The sequence below is a fragment of the Vidua chalybeata genome, chromosome 2, assembly GCF_026979565.1.
Source record: "Vidua chalybeata isolate OUT-0048 chromosome 2, bVidCha1 merged haplotype, whole genome shotgun sequence".
NCBI lineage: Eukaryota > Metazoa > Chordata > Aves > Passeriformes > Viduidae > Vidua > Vidua chalybeata.
This window is the reverse complement of record NC_071531.1, coordinates 82,195,529-82,221,473: the sequence shown is the minus strand read 5'-3', so window position 1 is coordinate 82,221,473 and position 25,945 is coordinate 82,195,529. Positions and strand designations below refer to the sequence as shown.

General features: G+C 37.9%; 1 protein-coding gene across 3 annotated transcripts in view; it reads left to right on the top strand.

Annotated features, from left to right (window-relative positions):
- The window catches only part of SLC36A4 (solute carrier family 36 member 4), a 131,769-nt gene that overhangs the window by 63,939 nt on the left and 41,885 nt on the right, over positions 1 to 25,945 (top strand). For all 3 annotated transcript variants that reach the window (XM_053935889.1, XM_053935890.1, XM_053935891.1), the window contains exons 7-10: positions 598 to 825; positions 1,523 to 1,621; positions 15,701 to 15,870; positions 22,059 to 22,228. In XM_053935889.1, the coding sequence (XP_053791864.1) occupies positions 598 to 825; positions 1,523 to 1,621; positions 15,701 to 15,870; positions 22,059 to 22,228 (667 nt within the window). The remainder of the gene's footprint in view (positions 1 to 597; positions 826 to 1,522; positions 1,622 to 15,700; positions 15,871 to 22,058; positions 22,229 to 25,945) is intronic.

Genomic DNA, 25,945 nt, shown 5'->3' with positions numbered 1-25,945 from the left:
AGATACAGGACTCTCAATTCTTTCCGAGCTCATGGTTTTTAAAGTTGAGTTAATGTTCATTAATAAAAAAAGCAAAGAGTGAAAAAAATTCATTTGAATTAAATGAAAGACAGGCATGTTCATATTCTAACATTATTTTGTATGTATGCTGCTATGATGTGCATGGTGAAGGCATAAGGTTGTTAGGCACTGAACTGAGGTGCAGTTGCATTTTATCATCTAACCCACTTACTCTCCCTAGGAAAATTCAGACTCCTAAGATTTAGGCCCAGATGTGTCTGGCTTGCTTCCAGTTTACCAAGCTCTCCCTTTCTGAAAGGACTCTGATCTAAACTGCATATGTGAATTTCTTCTTTAGTCAGTGGTGGGATAATGATGCTTTCAAGCCCTGATCTCATCATTTGCCTTAAGTATGAAGCACTTGCTGGAAGTGCCTTGTCTTCCCCTCTGCACTGAATATACATACAGGAATCTCATAATTCTTGTCACTCACCAGGAAAAGAGAGATAAACTTCATGTAGGAAAACAGCAGTGTGACCATATGCTCATTGCTACCACTGTTTAACATGTTGGTCTTGTTTGTTTGTTTTAATAAAGGTCCATGAAGGATTCTTGGAAAGTAAGATGGCTCCCATGAACATTAGTGCCACTATCAGTTCCTCTGAGAAAAGGAATACTGATTTACGAATATACATGCTGTGCTTCCTGCCGTTCCTGGTCCTCCTGGTCTTCATTCGTGACCTTAAGAGCCTGTCCCTGCTTTCATTGCTTGCCAATCTGTCCATGGCTGTCAGCCTGGTGATTATTTACCAGTATATAGTTAGAGTGAGTATAAAAATGTTTATACATTTTTCTCAGTGTGGCAAGTTATGTTTGTTGAATGTGGCAGTTGGTTTCTGATAGATATATACTGACTGACAATTTCTGAAAGGCAGCCTCATATTTGAGGCATCTTAATTTAAGGTAATAAAAATATGTATATTCATGAGTGGGAAGTGGAGCATGGGGAGAAAGGCAATGAGATATATAGACTGGGCAAGGAGGCAGGGGAAGCTATGAAAAAAATGGGTAAGATAGTAATTAATCATTCTGCAGAACTTTGGCTTGTATTAAGGAGATGTTCTTTTAATGTCTGTTATGGTTATGAAGAATATCTAATATCTGTGCAGTATGAAAGCAGGTTAGAAAGAGCAATACAGAAGTTTGCAGAAGATAAGACTTGAGATGTGCACTTTCCCTTCTGTTTTAATTGATGCTCCCTTATACAGACCAGTGTGATTCTTTAAATGTTAAAATTTCTAGTGACAGTGATAGAACCTAGAATAAATACATCTGCAAGTTTCTGTGTGGGAAGGTGGTTATAAATGTGTATAGAGGACTTGGTTTGGCAGGAATACCAGGGATTGTAAATAGCAACAGATACACCACTGTCAACATGTGCTGAGTTTTCTTTCATATAACATAATGCATCAATCAAAATTGTAGGAAGAGCTAATGCACTGGTTTTCTTTGTTTTCTTCAGGATCTAGGAGATCCTCAGAAACTGCCACCTGTGGTTGGCTGGAAGAAATACCCACTGTTTTTTGGGACAGCAGTATTTGCTTTTGAAGGAATCGGTGTGGTAAGTGCTTTTACCTGACTCTTCAAAATCACTGGTTCTGTGCCGGGGATACAGGCAGTTTTAGTCCTATTGTTATTTTGTCGATTTTGTTGAAGCGCTAATCTCCTGTGTTGGTATGGAAAGGATTAATTTGTCTGGTCAAATAAGGTGAAAGTTGTGGACACAGCATCCCCATCACTTGGATGCTTAACCCTATCCCAAACTGCAAAAATGCCTTTAGTCCCAAATAGTTAGTGTTAGGAAAATCCACAAACACCTGAGGTTTATGTCCAAAAAGGAGACAGAGGAGTCCTGCAATATCATTTAAATAAAGGGAGAGACTCCTCTGGGGCACACATCTGCGGGGTTTTCTCTCTCTCGAGATTTTGGAGGGCGCAGCCTCCTTTTATCCCAAACTCCCGGCCACATGTTGCCCTCTTCCTTTCCCCACTGCTTAGGTATAGCCTTCCTCAACTGCCTACCACATATTCCCCCCTTAAACCTACTATTTTACCCCAAAGTTCAGAAGTTCAGGCTTGCACAGGCCCACTTGGTTGTTTCAGGAGCCAAGCTGTCGGGCTCTGTGATGAACCTGCTGCCCAAAGCCAGTAGAGACATTAGGACCCATTTCAAAAGATGTTAATACCCATGCTTTCTCACCCACCAAATTATTTGCAAAGACATTAGCTTTCCTCTCATTAGTTACTTATTAGTTACATTAGTCACTTTTGTTCCACATGATATATTTTAAAAAGTAGCTAAAAGGCTTCTGGGAATGGTAGATCATAAATTATTGGGAAAATTTCTGTACATACTTTATTTGTTATATGTTTACATACTTAAGAAAATGTTATGCTTAAAGTATATGCTTAAAATTAAAAAACAACCAACCAACCTCTCCTTCTGTCCCCACCCCATCCCTCAAAAAGCCCCTGAACAATCCCAAACTAAAACAACTCCAAAGCAGCATGCAATTAATCTGAAATGATTGTCTGTTACTCATATAACACAGAAGATTTTCAAGTCTGTTTTCTTTTTTGGGTTTGTCAACTCTGATTTAAACCAGATTATTTTACCTTGCTGCTGTGTTATCAGTGGCAGAAGAGTTGAATAGGAAAACCTTTTAACTTATGTTGCAAAAGTATGCTTTCAAACTGTTTTCCACTGTTTCTCACATATTAACTGATTGATCCAGAGGTTTAACTACCACATATCTGAGTGTATCTGAACTTCTTTCCTTTTGTCATTTGGAAGTTTCATTATAGGAAATCAGCTGTTGTCTGAGATTAATTGATGCCTGTAGGTCTTGGGCAAAAAAACTTCCCCAGGCTCAGAGAATCAGACTGGACTACACTAAGCTTGTTATTTTTAGGTTATATAGTCTGCCTAGGACAGACTACATTTGCTGTGTGTGTCATGCACAGGAGATCTGATGCATGTCCCAGTTTTATCAGGTTTGCTCATGTACTGCATAGCACACAGGTATTTGTAGCCAGGGAATCCCAAGTGAGAGCTCTGTAAGCTTCAGGAAGGAAATGAGGGCTTATCATTGGGTAGCAGTAGTTTATTGAATTATAGGTAGGGAATTGGTTTATGGTAATTATTTTCTGGCACATTAGATCCCAAATTAGACAGCGCCTTAAATTTACATCAGTAGTAGCAGCATTGACTTCTGATGTAAACCTCTTGAAGAACTGCCCAGAGCATTTACTTGTTTGACTCCCTGATTGTTACTAATGACATCTTTAAGAACACTAAATTTTTTTCTCTCTTTTATTCAAGAGCTTAATGTGTAGAGTTTTTTCTATTTGTACATTTAACATATAAAATGCTACTTTATATTATTAGATATTAGTGTTACGTATGTATTGCATGCATTTCTGCAAAAGCTGTCTCTATGTTTTACTTGGTTATAATTTACTCCCTCTTCAAAGCAAATGGAAAGCATGGTTTTCACCTTGTTATTAGTGTTTACAAACTAATTAAATGTTTTTGTTTATTATGGTTCAATACACTTTGTATGTGTGCTTACATTACACAAAACCATTAATATAACATAGCTACCTTTACAAACTGAAATGAAAGTGAAAATCTATAGCTTAATGTCTGTTCATTATATGCAGAATGATATTAAGATGTCCCGGCCTCTCGGGGATATTTTGGGCATGTTGAATGTTTGCTGTGCATCTTTATGCTGTATTTGCATTCACTGTAGAGAAGATCTGAAGAAAAAATTATTTTATATATTTGAATAATCAAAACTAAACAAAGTTGTTGAAGCATGAAATAAAAAAAAGATAAGTGAAGCAAAGCAAGACATTTCCTTTTAACATAATTAAAATTTCATGTTATTCTTGGTGAATTATTTAATTGATAACTAGTTATTACAGCTTAGGAAGTTACCATCATAAACCTGTTGTGTAGCTGGTGTGTGGTAACTTTGTTACCCCCTATCTTATAGTCATTGCTATATCCATGTGGTTGAGTTATTCTGGTAAGGAAAAAAAAAAGCTCCATTTAATTAGATTGGCTCCTTAGTCTACTCTGTCTGACTGCAGGCACTTAAAATGGATTTACAAACTCTCGGTCTTGTTTTTAGAGACTTGATTTTAGGTTCTGTTCTGGAATGTCTTGCAAATATCTCATATTACTGTGAAGCTGTCTGAACATGGCATTATAAACAGAAGCCTTAAGGTCTTAATTCTCAGAAAAGTTGATTTTCATTGCTTAATTTTATACAATAAGTTGGCATAACAGTTATGAGGTCTCATTTTTCCATTTCTTTGAATCTGAATGTGTGTTATGCCAATTCTCATCTTGACAGCTCCCGGATTACTAGGTGTTAAGAAAAGGGGCAATGAAATTCTGAGGTTTTGGGCTGGTGCAGTCATCTTAAGCAGAACCTGACAAGAGAGGAAAACTGCCCTCAGTGTTCTTGTTTGGGGTTTTTTTCATCCCATTGTTCGAAAATATATTTATATCTTAATTTTTTTTTCTTTTGGTTTAGCACTTGTCATCACTTAAAATATACTATAGTTCATTAGTAACTAATAAAAATTAGTGACACTAATAAAACAGAGGACCTATTCACTAAATGGAACATGTTTCAGAGGGCTGCAGTGATTCAGCAGATTCCTACTAGAATTTTCTTCTTGATCTTGAGAGACCATGTTTGTCTTACAGATGATGAGTGTATGAACATGGGTTTTGGTTAAAATTAATCGTTAGCTTAGGACTGATTAGCTGTCATAGCGTTGTAAGAAAATCAGCACTATGGAATTTGGAATATTGTTGCTTTGGCTATAGTCGATCCCTAAATAAATATACTTGAAGAACCTCAGTTTTACTGACTTGAGTCTGTAATAACTCAAATGTGGACTATTTATAATTGAAATATAGAATCTCAAAGAAACCAAGTTAGTGCCTAGAAAGTAACCCTTGGGTAGTACTAAGAGCTAGTTTAAACATTTCATCAGCCAGTATTATAAAACTATTTTGAGATATTTTTCATTAAAATAAAAACAATTAATATGATGAATTGATTATATTAATGTGATTAATTGAGCTGTTCATATCTGCCTATGAGATCTGTCTAGACTCTTTATTTGATGGCAGGTTTGAACAATTTTGGCAATTTGCTAAAGTCTAGGCAAGTAGTTTTTTTGTTGCTACAATTGCTGTAGCAAGAATAAGGTTAGTGCTATTGAAGAGCTGATTAATTTTAATTCATGCTACACTTTGAGTGATGCTTGTAACAGGATTAAGAAGTGCTGCAGTCAGTTGCTTGTGCTGTTCATTTAGTTGCTGCCTCTTAGAGATGTCTGTAAAAACGGGGTTACTGCAGGTTGGTCTAAGGTTGCTGCTGCAAATGGTGGCTGTCTCGACAGCTGGATGGGGATCATTACTGTGTGGGAACAGAAGCTGGCAGCAGGGACACCCAGTGACCCCAAGGTAGCAAACAGCAGCTGAGAGCTCAGTCCTGTCGGTCTCGGGGTTACCATTCATAGTGTTGAGAGTTGCTTTGGGATTTCATCACTTGTAAGTTTAGATTTTAACATAATCAGGGTGACCTTGTGAAAATCCTACTGACTGGTGACATCACTTCAGTTTGTGGAATAGCAGTGGCAACAGAAATGCAGTACTCTTAAGTGGATGCAATAAACCATATAAGGTATTTGGTTTTGTTAAGCTTTCAAGTGAAGATTTCGGTTCAGCGGGCAGAATGTTGATTTCGAAATGGAGAACCTTTTTGAATACAGGACTGTGCTGGGGCTGAGAGATTCTGCAGCTGCTGCTTTCCCTCTGTAGTTTGGTTCTCGCTGGCTGTGGGTTCCCTGTGCCAGATGATGCTGCCTGGCAAAGCACGGGGCTGGTGTTCAGGCCACAGAACAGAAGGGAGTACCAATGGTACTTGTTGAATAGAGGAGCTGTCTATGATGTAGTAGAGTGAAGATGTCTTTAACAGAACATGTAACATTATTTTTTAAGAGCCATGTTTAAGTGCCTCTTTTGTATTCCAGAGGTGAGTAGGCCTGATTTTAAAATTAATGAGAGATTTTGTTACTGAATTAAAAGTAACTTCAGACTGAGTTTGTCCAAAATGAAATTAAGAGTCTTGAATGCCCTTTTTAGAAGAGTGTAAACCAACGCTTTCAGGCTTGGCTCTGTAGCATTGCCATGTGCAGGTAATAGCTTTGCCATGTGCAGGTAATAGCTTTGCATAATGTTGTGTTTATGTAATGCAGGTTACACTTAACAAATATTTTGCGTCAAAAGTCGGGTTGGGTTTCTTGTTCTAGATATAAAAAACCAAATCAAATGTGAAAGCGATATTTTATAATAACCTTCAGGAGGATGAAGGATGCAATAGAATCATAATATTCAAACAAGAAATATAATTTTCTTTCTTCATTACATATAAATATGCTAAGTTAACTGCAGTTTTTACAACTGAGTATGATTTTTTCCCTCGTGTTGAGTGCTGCAGACAGATTAGCTTAGTGAAGAGAAAAACATTACTTTCCAACATTAATTTGAGGTTTGGAAAATAAGACTTCTTATATTTTGGCCTATTACTTGAAGATGTCTATTCAAACTGCTTTTGAACTTGGATATCACAGCTTTGCAGCTGAAGATAGGGCAGTATTTGTATACCAGAAGACAGGCTCTGGAATCACATTAGGCAGCAGCTAACCAATTCCAGAAGATTTAAAAAGAGGAAACTAAGTGGATTATCATTTTAAAATGTCATTATTTGGATTTTGAAAGTAATGCAGATGAGCTTGTTAGGCCTGTGGCTTTGAGATAAAAGCCTCTTATTGTCAAAAACTCTTTAGACAGATTAGTATTGTCCTTAAAAAAAAGAAAAAAAAAGAAACTTCCCTTGTCCTTAAGACCAGACTGTATTTATCAGAAGCAGACATTTAACAGGTAACATGACATCATCTCAATCTACTTGTGGCATCAGCTCTTTGGACCAAGGTATATCAATTCCGTTGGTGATCTCTTTGATGATGCAAAGGCTTGTATCTGCAAAATAGGAAAGGTGGGAGTTGTCTGAGAATGTTTTTGTATTTGGACAAGCATGTTTTTGTATTTGGAACTGGATTTGATGACTGTGGAGATGACATGCTACTGGACATTCATGGTAAATGTGGACTTCAGATGTTGTGTCAGCAAGAAGTGTGTTGTAGCCACTGTGCAAAATCAGGAAATGATTACGAGCAAATGTGTTAGAAACAGAGAAAGTTGTTAGATACAGCAGATAGAAAGGTGTTGTATCAGAAACTGTTAAAAATATTCATCTGCCCAATTCAGATGAATGTTGATAAAGTACCAGACAACTTGATACCACCTCTTTCTCAAATTAAATATTCCTTACCAGTAATCTGCCCGTCCTGAGAATGGAAAGACTTGCTTTGACCCTGGAAAACCATTGGTTTTTACATATTGTACTTTTATTACTTTTTATTTTAAAGGCAATTCTTAATAACACTAACAGAAGGCCCCTAGGATAACTTCCTTTCAGGCAGCATCCCACACACATGCTTGCAACATTCAAATGTGTCTTTTTCTTTAGAAAACCTAAGATACACATGCATTTACACAATTGCAGAACAAAGGCATTTTGAGTTTACTGCTTACTTGCCTGAAACTTTTCTTAATCATTATGTGGTTGGTGACTTTGGAGAAGGGGGCAAAGAGTAAGTGACAAGAGTGCCAAGTTGTCGTGCTCTGCCTTGCCAGCTTATGGCAGGAGGGTTTTGGGGTCTGAGACACAACTTCAGTGAGGTACAGAAGCTAATTTTCCTTTTACATGTGACCTTGTCTTAGATGGAAGACTTGTCTGCCTTAATTATACATGCAGTAGAGGCAGAGTGATGCACATACTACTTATGCTGATGTTACATATACTTAAGAAGCATGGTTAAATAATTTCAAGCAGGAATATTTATCCAGTTTATTTTGCTTTTTTGGAGCCAGATTTTTTGTTCCCCTAGCCCAGCATTCTGTAAGTCTTCTAAACTGCAGCGTTTTTGAACTTAGTTGTGACGGTCTGATAAGATTTCCTTTTTTATGTTCTGAGGGAGCACTTACCTGCTGTGCATGGAATTCTCCAAGTAGTGTTTAAATGTAAGTCTTTGTGATGTAAGAAAGGTTTTGAATATAACCCTGAAGATGCAGAAATGTTAATAACTTTTCCTGGAGAGAGCAGCTAGCTAGAATAAACGCTTGCATCCTTGGTTTTGGACTTTCATGTCTGTCATTTAATCAACAGCATCTTAACTTTACCATCTATAATAGGCTCTGTGCAGGCTTTTCATTGATGAAAGTAGCATTGCAGTGTATGCACGTTTGTGTCTATATGTAACAATAAATAAAGTTTAAGTTCTAGTTTACGTCTTAAATATTTTGCCAACATATTTATTTTTTAAGTTAAATCTCTTGTAAATTTACATTTATTGAATCAAGGATGATGCAGACAATAGCTGGAAAAAAGTTATTATATGGCTGAAAATACTAGGTATTAATAGACCTATTATTTTGTCAAAGGAATTTTTAACTCAGTAATGTTCTTGAATGTTCACTGAAGAATACCTTTCCTAAACCTAAATTTTTTTACTAATACATGTTCTCCCAGAGTTGAGAGCTCTAATAATGTACTGCTGAGCAGTTCTGCAGGCATCAGTAATGGCTCCCTAATAAACATTGTGGTTGAAAAATTATACTGATTTGTCAGGAGATTTGTTCAGATGAAGAAAGAATCCTAAAAGAAATGGGAGAGGTAGAAAGGGAAAATGTTGTAATGGTGAAGGTATTTGGAGTGAGAAGATTATAGCAGGAAGTGATGTGGTGTTTGTTCTTCAACTTGTCTTTGTGTATTCTTTTCCTTGTGTTGTGCTTGAGCTGTGTGGGTGTGTCATGGGAAAGGTGATGAGTAGTGCAGCTGTCAAGGTGATGTGCTCTCAGGGCAAGCTGAATTGTGTGGAACTGTTCTAAGGAAAGTAAAATCATCAGTGTCTTCTCTTCCTTCTGTTTGGATTGACTGGGTTTTTTTTTTCAGAATTGGATGGTTATTTCTTTCAATGATGGCCGTGTAAAATGTAAGATGTGACATGCAAAACAGTTTCTGTGTTGGGGTCCTGTTGTTTTTTAACTGTTGGTCCAGGAGTGTATATGGCTGTATTTTCAAGGCTCTTTATCCCAGGGCAGAGAAATTTCTGTATTTAGAGTTATAAAATTGTGTAGGTCCTTAATCTCATTTATTTCCTGTTATACTCTTTAGTCCTCAGTGGAAACCATTGTAATTTATTTTTTCACTTCTGCAGTAATGAAATTTGCACAGCCCCATGCAGGACCTTGTATGTGTATAATTTGTTCTGTGTCCCCTTAGAAACTAAAGCAGTGTATGGGTGGAGGAGCATTTCAGACAAAAGACAAAAGACCTTTTGGGAAGACATTTTATTTTAAACCATTTGCATTGAAACAGATTGAAGTTTGTAATTTTTTTGTCTCTTGCCTACAAAGAAGCAGGTAGGGATAGGTGAGAACTTAGTAATCATTATAACTTATTATAACTTATAATCATTATAATTTATTTATTAAATTCAATGTGGGTTTGATAATTGGCTGGCATAAACATTTAAATGCCATTGCAGCTTTGGGAAATTTCATTTTTACCTCCTGAGCCAGAAGGAGTCCAGAAATACACAATCATATTCTACATCTTTATGTATTATTGCAGTGGATTGAAATATACCCTTCAGCAACACTTGCATTTCTAAGTAGTTTTTCTTTTATCAATTACTTTATGGAAATTTTGAGAGTAGCATAACTTATACAGAACATGTTAGACCATAGTACTGTATAGTCTGTAGGCTGCAGTCCAAGCGACTGGGGACTGGAACTGTCTGATAAATTAGAAACGTAATTTTCTATTAGCATTTATCTTTTGCTTGATAAAACTACATACTGTTGTAAAGGCCAGCAAAGCATATTCAGTGATTTTGACAGGACAGATATTTAAAAATATTTTAAAATATTGGTGACTGAACAAAAATACTGCTTTATCATTTTCAGTTTTCATTGGAGAGAAGTTTTTTGGATTTGGTTCACAAAGTCACGTAGGACATGATAATATACGAACTTGCAGAGCTTCTGTTAAATTTCAGAGCAAGCTAAAGAGTAAATAAATGTAATAATAAAGTGATAAATAAACTCTTGAACATAATAAAAGAAAAAAAGAAGCCCTGGAGAGTGCAAAGTTTGGACGGCAAGCTAGGTAAGATTTACACAATTCCTTCAAGCATTGTTAAATCAAGGCCGTCAGAATAGGGCAGTAGATTGGGTTTGGTTTTTTTGTGTAGGTGAGTAATTATTTTTCCTCATGAAACAAGTGGAAAGGGGCTTTACTGGAGTCTGAGGAGATTGGTTTTTGGAGTGATTGGAATTGCTCAGCAGATTTCAGAAGGTAGTGTGTTCTGTAGTGAGAACTTGTCTTCTGGATTTATTTATTTCATATAAAACTTCTACTATAAAAATTGATGTACAGTCACCATTAGGTTTGCATTTTTCCTTGGGTAATAGTAGCTGCCCTTTTGTTTGCAGTCATGAGGTATCTGTTAAGAAAAATTGGATTGTTTATTGCACATGTTCTAAATAGTGATGTTCTGTAGCTTACTAAAGACAGTGAGCTTTAAAAATGTTTCTAAAAGTGATGGAATAGAAGCCTGTTGCTCAAAATATTGCATGGCCTTTTTCTGTGCAGTGCAAGAGGAGATGCACTAGGACAGGCAAGCAAACATGACAATATAATAATGATGTATGTTGTTATTATTATTTTACTTGAGGTAACTATACTTTTTCAGCAGACAGTTCCCCCATAGGCTGTGTAGTTATAAATCTATCTTTCAGTGAACAGATGAATTCATTGGTACCTTCTGCAGACAAGAAGGAATGGGCCAGGCTTGCACTGCATTTGTCTGCTGAGAATTTAATATTTTGTCTTTGGAGGTTAGGTAGTAGAATTTAGGTTTACATATTTTGAATACCTTTGATATCAGCTTTTTTGCTTTGACTGAACAGGGCTTTATTTTGCTGCTGTAGGGCATGATAAGAGATGGTGCTTTTTTTTTTTTTCCCTGAGTAAATTGATAAATATATTGGTTTTAATTTTCCAAAATTCTTGTGTTGTCTCTAGCTTAAGCCAATCAAAACTTCTTTACAGCTGTCTACCTGATATACTTGCTTTAAAAGTGCAGGGGATAAAGGATGGCCATTTTAGTGGGATTTCCTGAGAAATGGAAAGGTGACTGTATTTAAACATTAAGCATGTCTGCTCTTAAGCTATCCATTACAAGATTAGCTTTCAGTGGCTATGAAAATTAGATAGAAGTTTATCTGATTGCCTGCAGGTCGAATTCTCTTGTGTTTTTTTTTTTTTTTTTTTGGTGCAGTTATATGAAAAATACAGTAGAGATTTCTGGTTAAAATTAGGCAGTCCCCTGCAGCTTATTTGCAGGAAAACTGTGAGTGTAGTAGGATATTCAAGGCAAGGGATGAAGAGGCAATTGTGTTACTGGGAATGTTTATACCTACTTCAAGCAGCTTGAAATGAAGGGGAAAGCACTTTGCATAATGGATGATACCAGATTAGCCAGATTATTTCAAACGTTCAGTTATAATTCTTTGCCAGTTAATTATGCGTAGTTTTGAATTTATTTGGTGGATGAAATCAAGATGGACTGTGCTTGTTTTGCAATTTTAAGAAGCCAAAGGTTGATTGTAACTGAAAGAACCTAGTATTAAGTTTCAAGGAGTATAATAGTAGTGATGCGTGCAAATGTCTCAAAAATTGTAGGAAAAACTCTGTGAAGCAGCTGACAGAGAAAAATGATAGAGAGTTTACTCAGCGAGGAGAAAAATAAGGATGGAAATGGAGAAATTTTGAAAGGCATAAGCTTAGTCTAAAATATCTGATTTCATAGGTGTTTAGGGCTATGACAAGGACTAGTGTGAAGTGAAGGGGAAAGAGCTTGAAGAAAGTACAGCATGGAAATCAGAAGCACAGAAGAGAGTCATTAAATATAAAGGTTAAAAATGTATCTTTGAAACTGAACCTTAACTCATCTCACACCTTGGTTCCAGAAAGGCAGCAGTAAAACCAGAACTAAAAAACATTTGTGAAAAGAACCTTGTCTCTTGCATTCAGATGAAATGTTAGGTTTTCTGAAGTCATTGCAAGAGGAGCTATGCAGGGACTGGAAAGAAATTTTATGGTGAAGACCTATCCAGTAGCTGCCTACCAGTGACTCAGTGTCAGAACAAGCACTGGCTCACATCATGTCTCCTGGCAGCCTCTGTCTCCTTGTGAACACTTCACTGATCTTTTGGATCCTGACGGGCTTCAACAGCTTAGGGAGACGGGTGTTTATGTAATATACACATTTGTTGTTACTCAGCGTCATGCTAATCCTGTGAGTTACAGAACTTTTCAGCTTGTCTGGAGTGGGTGATACTAGATACTCTATCAAACCTGGCTCAAGTTCTTTGCATGATTTCTTTGGGGTTCAGTTTTACTGAGGGAAGCATCTCCTGCAATGACGACTGTCTTGAGATTGCTGCTCAGCAGGGGTACTTGAACCTGGGAAGGCTCGAGCTGAGCTGGGCAGGGACACTGTCACCTGGACTGAGTGATGCACGAAAGGCTGCACTGGCATTCTCGTCTGTTCAGCCTGGAGGCACGTGTGGTCCTGATACTAGCTCAAGGATAAGCCGGGAGGAATTAACATTTTTAAATATAATTTCAAGGTCTACATATGTTAATGTGCCTCTCACCACTAGTCTTATTATCCTGTATTTCTTTTAGTGTCTCATTTCCTTACACTCAGCAAAAATGATAGTTGTAATGTGAAAGAGAGGATGATGATATGATAACATGAGTTTAAATGGGTGTGTTTTATTCTGATTTACTCATAAGTATACAGGAAATGATATCATTGCATTTAATGAGTAAACTTGGCTTTGTGGATAGTTAAAAGACAGAGTGTGTCTGCTTAAGAGCATTGTCCTATAATGGTTTTAAATTGCTTTTAATTTTTTTCTAAGTTTTTGTTTTCTTGGAGAAACATGAGTCTTCTGGGTTTAAACGCTAAACTGGTTGGGTTTAATGCTAAAGATAAAAAAATTTCAGTATAGTTAGAAATTTAAAAAGAAAATTTCAATGCTTCCTTTGGACTCAAGCATACTGAACATAGTATGTGCCACTAGTTCTTTACTTCATTTTTAATTTTAATTTTCAGATAGATAATTCTATGATAATCTCATCTGCCTGTGAAAAGAACTTTGTTAAAATAGAAAAAGATTTAAAAGGCAGATATCCTGGTCAACCTGTTACAGACCACATCTCTTTTTGTATTCTTCCTGCTGCTCAACACTCATTTAAAAATTGATTTAATTTTTGAAACTCTTCTTTGTTTAAATTTTGCATTCCCCACCAGATCAAGTTACAGTCAAGTTCAGGTTCTTTTCTGGAGGAACAACATCAGCAGTGGAGACTCTGAAATATATAAAGAAGCTAACATGTATATAATGCATTTTAATTGAATAGGAATGAAAATTGCCTCTAACTGTACACCTTCTTAGGGACCTCTCAGTTCCCAAGTGTAAAATTACTTTTTGGGATTTGAAATATAGGAGAAATAGGGCCATGTGGTATAGACTGGCAGTGGTGATATGCTACTAAAAGTCAGGAAGTAAATGTCAGTGGGTGACTAGGAGGAAAGGAGTAATTACTGTATAGAAAATAATATGCCAGCAATTCAGATATATCAATTTGTTAGTTAATTAGTGGATGAAACCTGCTTTTTTCATAACTCATGTTGCTTAAATAGTAAATATTCAGTCAATTAAAAAGCAATTTTGTATGATGAACACTAGCTTTTACAGGGCAACCCTGTTGCACTGAGACTGTTTGTCTGTATTAGATATGACATAAGTGCTAACCAGGGATGACAAGCTTCTTTAATTAACAGTGCCATCCTCAAATATAACCTGCGTGTCTACTGAAAGATTAGCTGAACTGCAAACTTTATTCCACTGTCTGTACTGCCTAGTCTTCATTAGCTAATTTCATCATAGTGATGCCTTTTTGGAACTACCTAAAAACAAAGGCCAGACAAAATTAAGATAATAAAAAGTGGTTATATTTATTAAAGGGCCTTCAGGTGCATTTAGGGCAGATGAAGTCCCCCACAGGGGCTACATCCAAAAATGAATGACAGATCATGGGTTTCCATACTTTTATAAGTTTGGTCCTTTTGCATATTGGGGGTTAATCTTCCAATTACAGCTTCAGGTAATGAAGTCATTTTACCCCAAGTTTGCTGCCCCCCAAATCACTTTTGTTTATGTCTCTTGGGGTTGTGATAGTAAGGTGTCCTTGATTCCCATGCCTAGAGGGGAATTGTTTTGTCTGACCAAAACAGGAAAACAGTAGTTTATAAACTCTATGTGGAGTTTAGAGTTATACACTAAAGAATTGCAGGATTACAAATACATGAAAAATAGAAAAGCTAAAATCCTAAGGCATCAATAGAAGCTTGGATGTTTCACTTAGATGTAGACATACAGTATTAGGTGTCTTAGTCTTGGACTATGTCACATATTGAGTATTTGAGATGACTGTACGGTTCTCCTGAAAGAGGTGGGGAAAGTGTTCTTGTCTAGGAGTATCCGTGTACCTTCAGCTAATGTTTTAATGATGTAAAAGGATCTGTTTTGCTGGTGAAATTGAAGGTGGGAAGACCAATATGTGAGCTTGTCACTTGGTTTTACTGCCTTGCCTGGAAATTTTGTCTGAGTGTCTAAAAACTTAAGTTGGAGCTTAATGAGTGTATTTTTCTGAATGCTGTAGAGTGCAAGTAGAAGGCAATCCCCAGCAAACTTCATGCAGTAATGGTTGCAACGCCTGTGTCTTCACTTTGAAGTGATGGCAGGCCCAGTGAGATGGCTTGATTATGTGAGGCTCAAAGCACTATGTTTAAGAAAAGCAGGGCTTAGTGTGCCTGGCCCTGTTACTGTCAGAGAGATGAAAAAGAGCATGGGACTGCATTCTGGTAGTCATGGACTCCAGATTCCTTGCTGGGAAGGCTGAGGCTATGTGCTGAGGCTGAGCTTGTGTGTCAGTAGGTTTGTCTGTGATGGAAGCTGACAGTGCAGGCATACCTGACAGGAAGAGGAAAAATATCCTTGGATTCTGAAAAATTTCGTTACCAAAAAAAATTTAATGTTACTCTCATTGCTTATATATTTTCATCTCAACACCATAAGTTTCTCTTGGCAGTTTTTCTAACCTATAAATATTGCTTTATAATTCCACACTGATGTTTTTTTCCAACCAAAATATGTACTTTTCGATAACTGAGTTTTTCTATTGGGTACAGGAAACATTGTGACCATCCAGGCAGTAAAACATTATTGTAGAATAATCTTACTTATTTATAAAATCACCTGAATTTTGGATGTTGGCATAGAAAGAGGGGAGACAAGTAGTTTTACTCTGAGAACATAAAATGTGATTGAGTCTCCATGTATTTCCAGGTACTGCCATTGGAAAACAGAATGAAGGACAGCACACGTTTCCCCCAGGCGCTGAACATTGGGATGGCAATAGTCATGGCACTGTACATCTCACTGGCCACCCTGGGGTATATGCGCTTTGGGGATGAAGTCAAAGGCAGCATAACTTTAAACCTGCCACAGGATAAGTGGTAAGTGCCTCTGTGATTTACAAGCAGTAACCTAGAAGGCAGAAGCTTTAGAAAGGTTGTCCCATGACTCAGTGCCATCAGGGTGCTAAGACTTTTAATGTAGCCACAATAGAGCTGTGGTCCTAGCCAGTAATTTCTTCCATATTAGAAGGACTTGCATATGGAGGGTGATCAATGATATTATAAATGGTAATCAATGATATTAAAGCATTCCATCTCTAGAAGGAGCTAGTTCAAGGAATGCTGGAGGAGGGAATATGCAGTTTGCAGCAAGCTGTCACGCAGTTCTGAAATGAGCTAATTTTACCTTGGATATCCTGGTAATAAGCGTGCCCTTTTTTAGTGTAATCACTGAGTTTAGCAGGTGAACAAATAGAATAGAAGACATCAAAGATGAATTGGTTTGTAGCTCAAGTCCAAGTCCATGGATAGTGTATATGATGACTTCCTGTCAGAAGAATGAAGCTTATATTTGCCAGTGTCTCAAGGACACTATGGTTTTTTTTATTTAGCTATTTTTTAACTGTTTAGCTATTTTTTTAACTGAGTGCTGCACAGGTCACATGCTGAAGATTATTTCAACTGCTGTATAGTTAGTTTTGTATCTGTCTGTGGATGGATGTACTATAACTATTCTGTAATATAATTTATTTTTCTAATACTATTGTCTAATAGGCCTAAAATTACGTGTATCAGCAGTGCAAAAGTGCTAAAACTGAAAAGTATTTTAATGTTTTCATTCTGATCAAGTTTTACAGGTTATATACTTGCATCTACTTCTTCAATATCTGTTGTAGTAGCTTATTAAAGTAGTGAAATCTCAAATTAATGGGAAAAAAACCCCATTAATAGTTTTGATGAACTGAATGCTGACTTCTTTATTCTCTGAAAATGAAGAGAACACATGTAAAGAATGTTCTCACTTTTTAAGTGTTACTTTTTCACTTTCTTTTCTTCCTTTTCATTCCTTGGAATCAATGTGAACTATGCATTTTTAATATTCTTAAGTTTTATTTAATTGCCAGACTGATTCCAATGTTTAATACATGAGAGTATAAAAATGTCTTGAAGGACATTGCTAGAACTTCCATCTATTTCTTACTGCTTGTTTGCTTGCTTTGTTTTTATACTGCTGTTGTAACAACTGAGATTTGGGCCTTAACCAACCTTCCCTTCCCTTCCCTTCCCTTCCCTTCCCTTCCCTTCCCTTCCCTTCCCTTCCCTTCCCTTCCTTCCCTTCCCTTCCCTTCCCTTCCCTTCCTTCCCTTCCCTTCCCTTCCCTTCCCTTCCCTTCCCTTCCCTTCCCTTCCTTCCCTTCCCTTCCCTTCCTTCCCTTCCCTTCCCTTCCCTTCCCTTCCCTTCCCTTCCCTTCCTTCCCTTCCCTTCCCTTCCCTTCCCTTCCCTTCCCTTCCCTTCCCTTCCCTTCCCTTCCCTTCCCTTCCCTTCCCTTCCCTTCCCTTCCCTTCCCTTCCCTTCCCTTCCCTTCCCTTCCCTTCCCTTCCCTTCCCTTCCCTTCCCTTCCCTTCCCTTCCCTTCCCTTCCCTTCCCTTCCCTTCCCTTCCCTTCCCTTCCCTTCCCTTCCCTTCCCTTCCCTTCCCTTCCCTTCCCTTCCCTTCCCTTCCCTTCCCCTCCCCTCCTTCCCATTCTGATATTTGGGGATATTGCTCAGCATATATATTTATATCCTTTCCTTGTATACACACACAAGAAGTTTAGCAAGGGAGGGCAATCCCAAGCACAGGTACAGGCTGCACAGAAAGTGGATTGAGAGCATCTCTGAGGAGAGTCTTGGGAGTGTTGGGGGATGAAAAGCTCATCATGACTTGGGAATGAGCATTTGCAGCCCAGAAAGCCAGTTGTGTCCAGGGTTGCATCCAAAGCAGCGTGGGCAGCTGGGCCACGGAGGGGATTCTGCCGCTCTGCTCTGCTCTGCTGAGACCCCACCTGCAGGGCTGTGTCGAGCTCTGGGACTTCCAATACAAGAAAGATGTTGACCTGTTGGAACAAGTCCAGAGGACAGCCTGAGATGATGAGAGGGCTGGAGCACCTCTCCTATGACAGGCTGAGAAAGCTGGGGGATTTTCAGCCTGGAGAAGAGAAGGCATTGGGAAGACCGTACACTACCTTCCAGTACCTAAAGGAGGCTTAAAAGAAAACTGGAGAGGGACTTTTCAAAAGGGCTTGTAGTGATAGGACAAGAGGGAATGCCTTTAAGTTAAAGGAGGCAAGTTTTGATTACAAATTAGGAAAAAATTCTGTAGTGTGAGGGTGGTGAGGCACTGGAACAGGTTTCCCAGAGAGGTTGTGGATCCCCATCCCTGGAAGTGTTAAAGAGCAAGCTGAAAGGGGTTCTGAGTAACCTGATCTAGTGAAAGGTACTACCCATGGCAGGAGAGTTGGAACTCTATGATCTTTGAGATTCCTTTCAACCCAAACCATTCTGTGATTCTCTGACCAAAAAAAAACCCCAAAAAAACAAAAAACCAAACCAAACCAAAAAAAAAAAAAACAAAAAACAAAAAAAACCCCCCCAAAAAAACAACCCAAAAAAACCCCACAAACCCACCAGAAGTCTGCAAATGTTTACTGTTTATAAGATTAGTGAAAAACTTGTTTTAAAAGGTAGCTTTGGGTTTATTTGTGCCTTAAGGAGAGGTGTTATTAAAGAAAGGGAGTGAGAGGAATGTGGAATAAGCTAAGGTTGCTACTCACTGTTGCTTTTTATTGTGCTCATGCAAGCAACAGAATGAACTTTATTCTGCATCCCTGCTGTCTAACAGAGCTGTTCACATACGAGTTTTCAAATAGCTTTTGGCTACAGTGCAGATGTGATGATGATGATATTTGTGCTGATGGCTTTGCAGGCTTAATGCAAGGAAACAGATAATAAAAGAGATGGAAACTGGTGCTCTATAGGGTTGAAAATTGGCATTATAAGCGTAATAACCTCAAAGCTACTCAGGACACATATCCACAGTTAACAAAGTCATCTGTTTTTGTCTTACCCTGGAGAGAACCCCAGTGCACCAAACAAAATTATGAGAAGCAGCTCAGTGGTGCGCTCAGGGATTGTGATGTATAATGTCCTTGCTGTGCAGGACTGTGGGTCTACCTGATACAGTACTGAGGGACAAATGGTTGCAATTAACTGGGCTAGCAAAACAAATTTCCAGTGAACCATAGGACAATATTTTGCTATTTGGTCCTCACATAAAAAGCCAGTAAGTTGCCAGTTTGAACTAGAGAAATTGCAAGGAGCAGAGGAATTTTTTCTTAATAAGACAGGCGAAAGACCTGGAATGTATCTAAGCAGTGAGACTTGGCTTATATATTTAATTCCAGCTGGACAACCCTTGTCTTAAAAATACACATTTCCTAATAAAGAAAATTAAATAAAAAATCTGCTGCTTTCTGAGTTTTATTTGATATCCTCACAGATGAATTGACTGGAAGGCATGCACAGGCCCTAGACTAGTTAAGTTCTTAAGTTTAATTTAAATAGAGGACTACTTGTATTAAAAAAATCCTGCTAGATTGGTGCTATTGGATAAATGACTTGGTGCTCTTCTATTTTAGATGATGTTTGGAAGTACATATTGTCACTCAGCATAATATATTACTTAGAATATGTTGAAAATTGACTTAAAGAGTAGTTTTCAGTATTTGCAGATGTAAATTATAGAAAATTCTGCTTTAGTACTTGTTAGTGTCCTTGGTTTAGGTCTCGTAGATTCGTAAAATGTTTTCAGTTGGAGAAGACCTTTAAAGATCATCTGTTCTGATCCTTGTGCCACGAGCAGAGAAATCTTTCGTAAGACCAGGTTGCTCCAAGCACCATCCAACCTGGCCGTAAACACTTCTAGGGATGGGGCATCCACAGCTTCACTATCCTCATTGTAAAAAATTTCTTCTTTGTTCTCGTTTGGGTTCTTGTCTTCTTGAAGCTGAATATGAAGGTTCTGCAGCTTTGCGTTGTTTTTCCCAGTCCCAGGCAGCTCTGGAGAGCCCAGCAAGGGCGCTGCTTCTTAGCGGGATCGGGGCACCGCTTCCTCCTGGGCGCTTCTGCGTTCCGCGCGCCGGGGTGGGCTGGCTGCGTTCTGCTGCCGGCGTGAGGGGCGAGACAAAGAGGAAAGGAAAGTCCAGTCTGTCTGCATGACTGGCTGGAGAGCTTTTAGTGTTGTGTGGAGCTGCAATGGAGAAGTGCGACTCGCTCCCTAGCGCCGCATGGACAAAATGGCTCTGGGACCAGGGACGCACAGGATTTTAAAGAGGGCGGGACGAGGAGGGCAGAAGCCCTCCCGCCCAATGGGGACAGGCACCATGGCAGTGACGTGGACCACGGCGACCAACGGGGACGCAACAGGGGCAGACACAGGGCTCTGGGAGGAATGGGGACGTGGGGATGGGGTAACTGACAAGGAAGTGTCAGGAAAGAACAGGGGGTGGTTACTGGAGTGACGTGGGGAAGCTCCAATGGCAGGCAGCCTGGAATGAACCATCGCGGGGGGAACAGGGATGTACAAAGGGGTACAAAGAACCGGCTAACTAACACATATCAGAACCCCTAATCTGAACGCAACCCGGGATGCAACAAGGTTCTTTCCACCATCTGTTCTTTGTTAAGATACAAGTGAGTCTTTGTGCAACAGTTCCCTTACTGTGAATCCCAAAGGTTAATGACCATACAAACATTGGTGTATTGAAGTTCGACAAGATTTCACATGGGCCTAGTTCAAGCGAAGGCTTTGCATAATTATTCCTCTGTTTGGTCTAGCTCTGTTGTTCTGCAAGTTTTGTTGCACTGCTTGCCAATGTTTCTACCCTTAAAATGAGTATAATGAAATCTAAAATGACGAATTGAAAAAAGGTTTAGCACATATGAATGATTTATATTTTTATTAAAAGGTAGCCTAAGGACTCATCTTTTTCTGATTAGAATATAATATTAAATTACTAGTAAAATCATCTCAGTAATATAAAAATTAATTTTTTTTTAATTTGGAAAGTTTTAATCCTCATAGAGCTGTAGAAAAATAGTGTAATGGAGATGCTTACTAATCCTGTTTTTGAATATATTTTAGAAATTCCTTTTGTAAAAGTTTGGGGTAGTCTGAAGCCTGAGGAGTAGAGGTGAATTCTGGGTATCTGGTCAGCTAAAATTTAACCAGCAAAAATCTATCTAAACTGCTGGAATAAGGACAGTCTTGCAGAGCTCTTGTTCCCTCTAAATTTCTAAAAGCTGCTCAGCAGTCAGAAAGATGTGTGTCACAAAAGCAGCAGCTTCTAAACTAGTTACACCATTATGTCAGCATGTAAATTGATGCAATAGCTTTTCTGTCCATTTGAATGTGCCTTTGGAGATTCCCTGAATCCCTGTACATTGTGTACAGTAATGGTCAAACCTTTGATACAGATAATTTAAGACCTATTAATCAAAATATATATTTTAGTTGAAACTTATTTTTCTTTTCTTCCTCATATCTCATAGAATCATAGAAAGTATGGTGGAAAAGAGCTGAGCTGTACGGATAAAATTTTTGCCATGCCGTGCCATTTGGCCTCAGGATAAGGGACCAAAAGCAGTCCTGGCTGGATTTTATTTACTAATGCAGATACAGACTGTGATACTTGAAGAGAGAATGCTTTAAGTGACCCCTGCCAGGCTTTGAGAGATACAAAGATCAAGGTCCTATTTGTTCTTTCCCTAGTCTTGCTGCTGTTTTTTATTTTCCTACTTATGCATGTTGGCTTTGCTTCAGTTGAACATCTTTTTTACGACTGAAGCAATGAACCACGCCCTCACCCCAAATTTTTATAACATCCATAGAAAGAAAATCATACAAAGAGGCTCAGTTTCTGCCAGTTTTCTGCAAGTAATGACAAATGCTTGTAATTAATGCAACATGAATTAAGCATATATCTAAACCTCTTGGAGGCATGGATAGCTCTTTGTCATTTTTTTAATCAGCTACAAGTAACAGTGGTAAGGATATCTGCCCTTTATTGGAAGATTTATTCTAGTTGGCTTATCTTCTGAAATTTCTTAGTCAGTTAAAATATTAATGTTTGCTGGGGGTAAAAGTACTTTTTCATACATATATGTGTATCTCCTTAGGGCTGTTATCAAGCTAATTTTTAATGAAAATTTGCAGCTTACATACTTACATGACTGTAAATGTTTTCAACAGGTTGTATCAGTCTGTAAAAATTTTGTACTCCTTTGGGATTTTTGTGACATACTCGATTCAGTTCTACGTCCCTGCAGAGATTCTCATTCCAGTTGTCACCTCCAGGGTGAGGCAGAAGTGGAAGTTACTCAGTGAACTTGTGGCAAGAGCACTATTAGTCTGCTCAACCTGTAAGTATGTGCAGAACATCCATTAAAAAACTTGCTATTAGATTTTGCTGGGACCTGCTTATTTAAATACATGTTTTGTTGTTTATTTTTCTGGAGGCTAGCAAACCTAAAATTTTGTTTCAATACTTCACTACATTTTGACTTTTACGAACAAATGAAACCGATGTTGTATTTTTAACCACATTTGTTTTAGTAGGTGTGACCAATTGTTTGACAACAATATCTTTTGCTGGTAATATCCTAAAGCTGCCAACAGGAAAATAAACCTTTCTCAAATAAAATTTTTTAAGTGAGATACACATTGCTGAGATTTGTCAGCATTTATCTATGTGATCTTCAGTACATGCTTGTCATGGAGAAATCATTTCTGTTTTGTTGATCTGAGGATTAAGCCTAAAGGTGTGCTGGCTCTGTATCCATAAAGTAGCATTGCAAACATGGATGCCTGGTCACGGAGTTCATGAGGTGCCACTTATTTTAGGTGATAATGCTCCAAAGTAGTTTTGCGTCTCTGCCTTCACTGCCTGTTACTCCTGTTGTTTTTCTTGCTTGTCCCCTAATCTTCCCTCCTACTGTGTCCCTGCTTTCTCACAGCTGCTTGAGATGTGCTAGTAGGAGTCAGCAGAGCTGACATTGAATGGTGAGTGTGGTCTCATCAAGAAATCAATACTCCTGAAGATAATGAACTGTGGGGGAAGTTCAGCTTTGCCTTTACAGCTCCCAGCCAAAGTGCTCAATAGCATAGCAACCTTTTCTCAAAGACGTTATTAAAAAAATTGTTTCTAGTACAAAGCTGGCTTCTTGACTTGACCATTTGTATTGAAATAAGGTGTTAATATCTTAAAAACAAACAAAACTGATGAATAAGCAAAAAAAATGTTAAACCTTGTGTTTTAGGGGAAAGTATTGATGAAGGAGAAGATACTAAGTTTATTGTCTCCATTCCCTTGATGAATGCAGTAGCTAATATACTGGATGACACCTAAGGATTGTTGTAAAAGAAAACTTCCACATTCAGTGAGACCTTTTAAAGGTCAAACCTGTTGAGAAAAACAGTTTAATGTCAGTGCAATTTAATTACTACAGTAAGCAAAGGGAAATACCATCAGTCTAATACCTTGCAGCTCTGAAAATACATCTGCCTTGTGAAACTAACAAAATAAAAAGAAAACCCAAACTTTTCTTGAATGATGACATACATATCTCCTGAAGCATCATATAGCCTGTGTTCTACTTCAGGTGATCAAGGCGTTAAGATTTTAAGACTGAGGATAGATGAGTAGCTCTTGTAATACTTGAGATACATCTAGATGAAAAAGCTTCAAGTTTCAAAACACTACTTAGTGTCTCTCCAGGACACTAAAAGGTCACCAGTTAGATGTCCAGTCCTAACCATGCCTTGCTGTCATGAGGCCCTTGACTTCTACTCAGTCTCTGTTGCCCTTTATGTGCCCCTTATCACCTGCCCTGGTAATGATATCACAATAGATTTGAAAAGCTAAAAATGTTGTATATCCAAACTATTGCATACAGCCAAAGGCTTCAAGGATTTATAGGTGAAAGATAGTTCCATGTATGTGTCTGATGAGAAGAGCCAGTGGTGAACAGGCTTAAAGGCACATTTCCCTGATTGACTTGGGAAAATTATAAATTAATTCATAATATTCAGCCATAGGTTTTTTCCCTTAATTTTATCATTAACTTTTGTAATTTCTGGGTAGTCTGAAAAGGGAAAACTGGGAAACAGTGTCCAAGAAAAGAAAGTAGAAAAAGAAAGGAAATTTGCTATATGTATGAAAAGATACATATGTACAAAATATATAGGTATATATATAAAGATCTAGCATTGGAATGCTGTGCCTTTATGTCTTTGAAAAAAATACGTATAATAAAATTGTACCTAGTGTATGCCATTGCAACTTACCTGTGATATGAATGTCTGAAATGGAACTGCTGAAGTGTTATGGATGTTCCTGGGATATTTGAGGATATTAAATTGTTTGCTGCAAGGCACAAAAAAGTAACATTAAAAGTTTGCTCTTAAGGGTTTGATACTTGCCAAGCTGCTGTGTGATGTGTTGTATTAACCTAATGGCATTTCAGGTTTTTTCAGTTTTACAAGTGGTTTCTACAACTTGTATGCATGCAGTAGCTGTAATACTTTTTCACCAATAATTGTGTAAGCTCCCATGCTTACATTCATCTTCATTTTTTGTTGAAGCACTGGTTTTAAACAGACTTAATTTAAATAGCATCACTTTTCACTTATCTCCACTTTGTCTAACTGCAGAACATGGTTCCTAAAATGATTCAGAAAGTGTTTCTTTAATAGAAAGTAAAAATCCAAAACATTTTAAATTGAATTTTAGAAATTAAATGGTTTTGATATCAGTGACGGAGTATGTTGTAATGTCTGGACCATTCAGAGGTCATACACTGATTAAAGGGAATCTGCTTGCTTGAAAATAGTTCTTGAGAAGAGGAGCTTCAGCTGTGTGCTAGTAGCACATTAGCTTTTTAAGAGAAGACATGAAAAATCACTTATTACTAATTCTTGCAGCTTTTGCATTGCTCAAAAATTATGTCATTGTTTTATTGTTGGAGTATATGAGAAACTTCTTTTGGAAGAAGCAGACCCAGGAGTCTGTTTTTCTTGGTCATTTTTTCTGGTCTGATAAGGTTTGTTTTAAGTAAGGACTTAACAACTGACTGGGGATCTAACACATACCCAAAAGCCATCTGTGTTGCTTAGGGCTTTTCATTACTTACTTGCTCACTTTTGGACACTTAGCATTGCAGGAGAATGATCACAAGAATCTTTTGCATTTTTAGATTTCCATGTTCTGCTTCCTTTGTTTTTTTCTATTTCCTTTGCAAGAAACAAACGTCTCTTCATCTTTGCTTGGATTTCACTGTAGATGCTGTAGCAAGTAGGAAGATGCCACCAGACTTCAAAAATCCTGACATAAACCATTGTTTTACAACCTAGGGGAGCACCTGGTGTGCTGAGTAGAGGGGTGAGCTAAGCTTGTGCTAAAAGTCCAGCCTAGAGCTGGAGACTGGATTTGGTGAATGCTGAAAGTAGGTAGGAACTGGATGTCTAGCTAGGACAAGAGTCTCCATGGGATCTGGAAAATGCTAGAAGAGATACGCAGGTGCAATTTTGTGTGGGTACTGCCTTGATATTTGTGGTATTTGGATGTAAGATAACCTCAATGCTTTGAAATATTTGTCAAGGTGAAAGTTTTATAATGTTGAAAGTATTTACCCCGATTTTACATATTTAAAACAATGTCACAAATATAGTTAGGATGTGTATTTGCGGCATCTACTTGGGTAAAGGTTGGACATCATGCCGAAGGTTCAGCTCTTAGCCAGGCCTGTTACATGATAGGATTGTATGTCCAGCACATTGGAATTAACTGTTAAAATGTGAAGCTTTTTCAGTCTGCTTCTGAAGGAACTGGATCATGCTGGATGAATTTTTAAAAGATTATTTAATATTTTTATGTAGAAAGGTGTAAGTTTTATCTTCCCAGAGGTCAGCTTGTCTCAGAGAGCAAGAAATAACCCCTTTTTATTAAAATCAGTTCTGTTATGCCTATTGGTTGAAATAAACTGCTGTTTCATCACGAGTGTTCTTTACTCTCTTGCTTACTTGGTACTGAGATCATGATGATTCTGGGAGGGGAAAATTTGGAGAGATTTTGTTCAGCT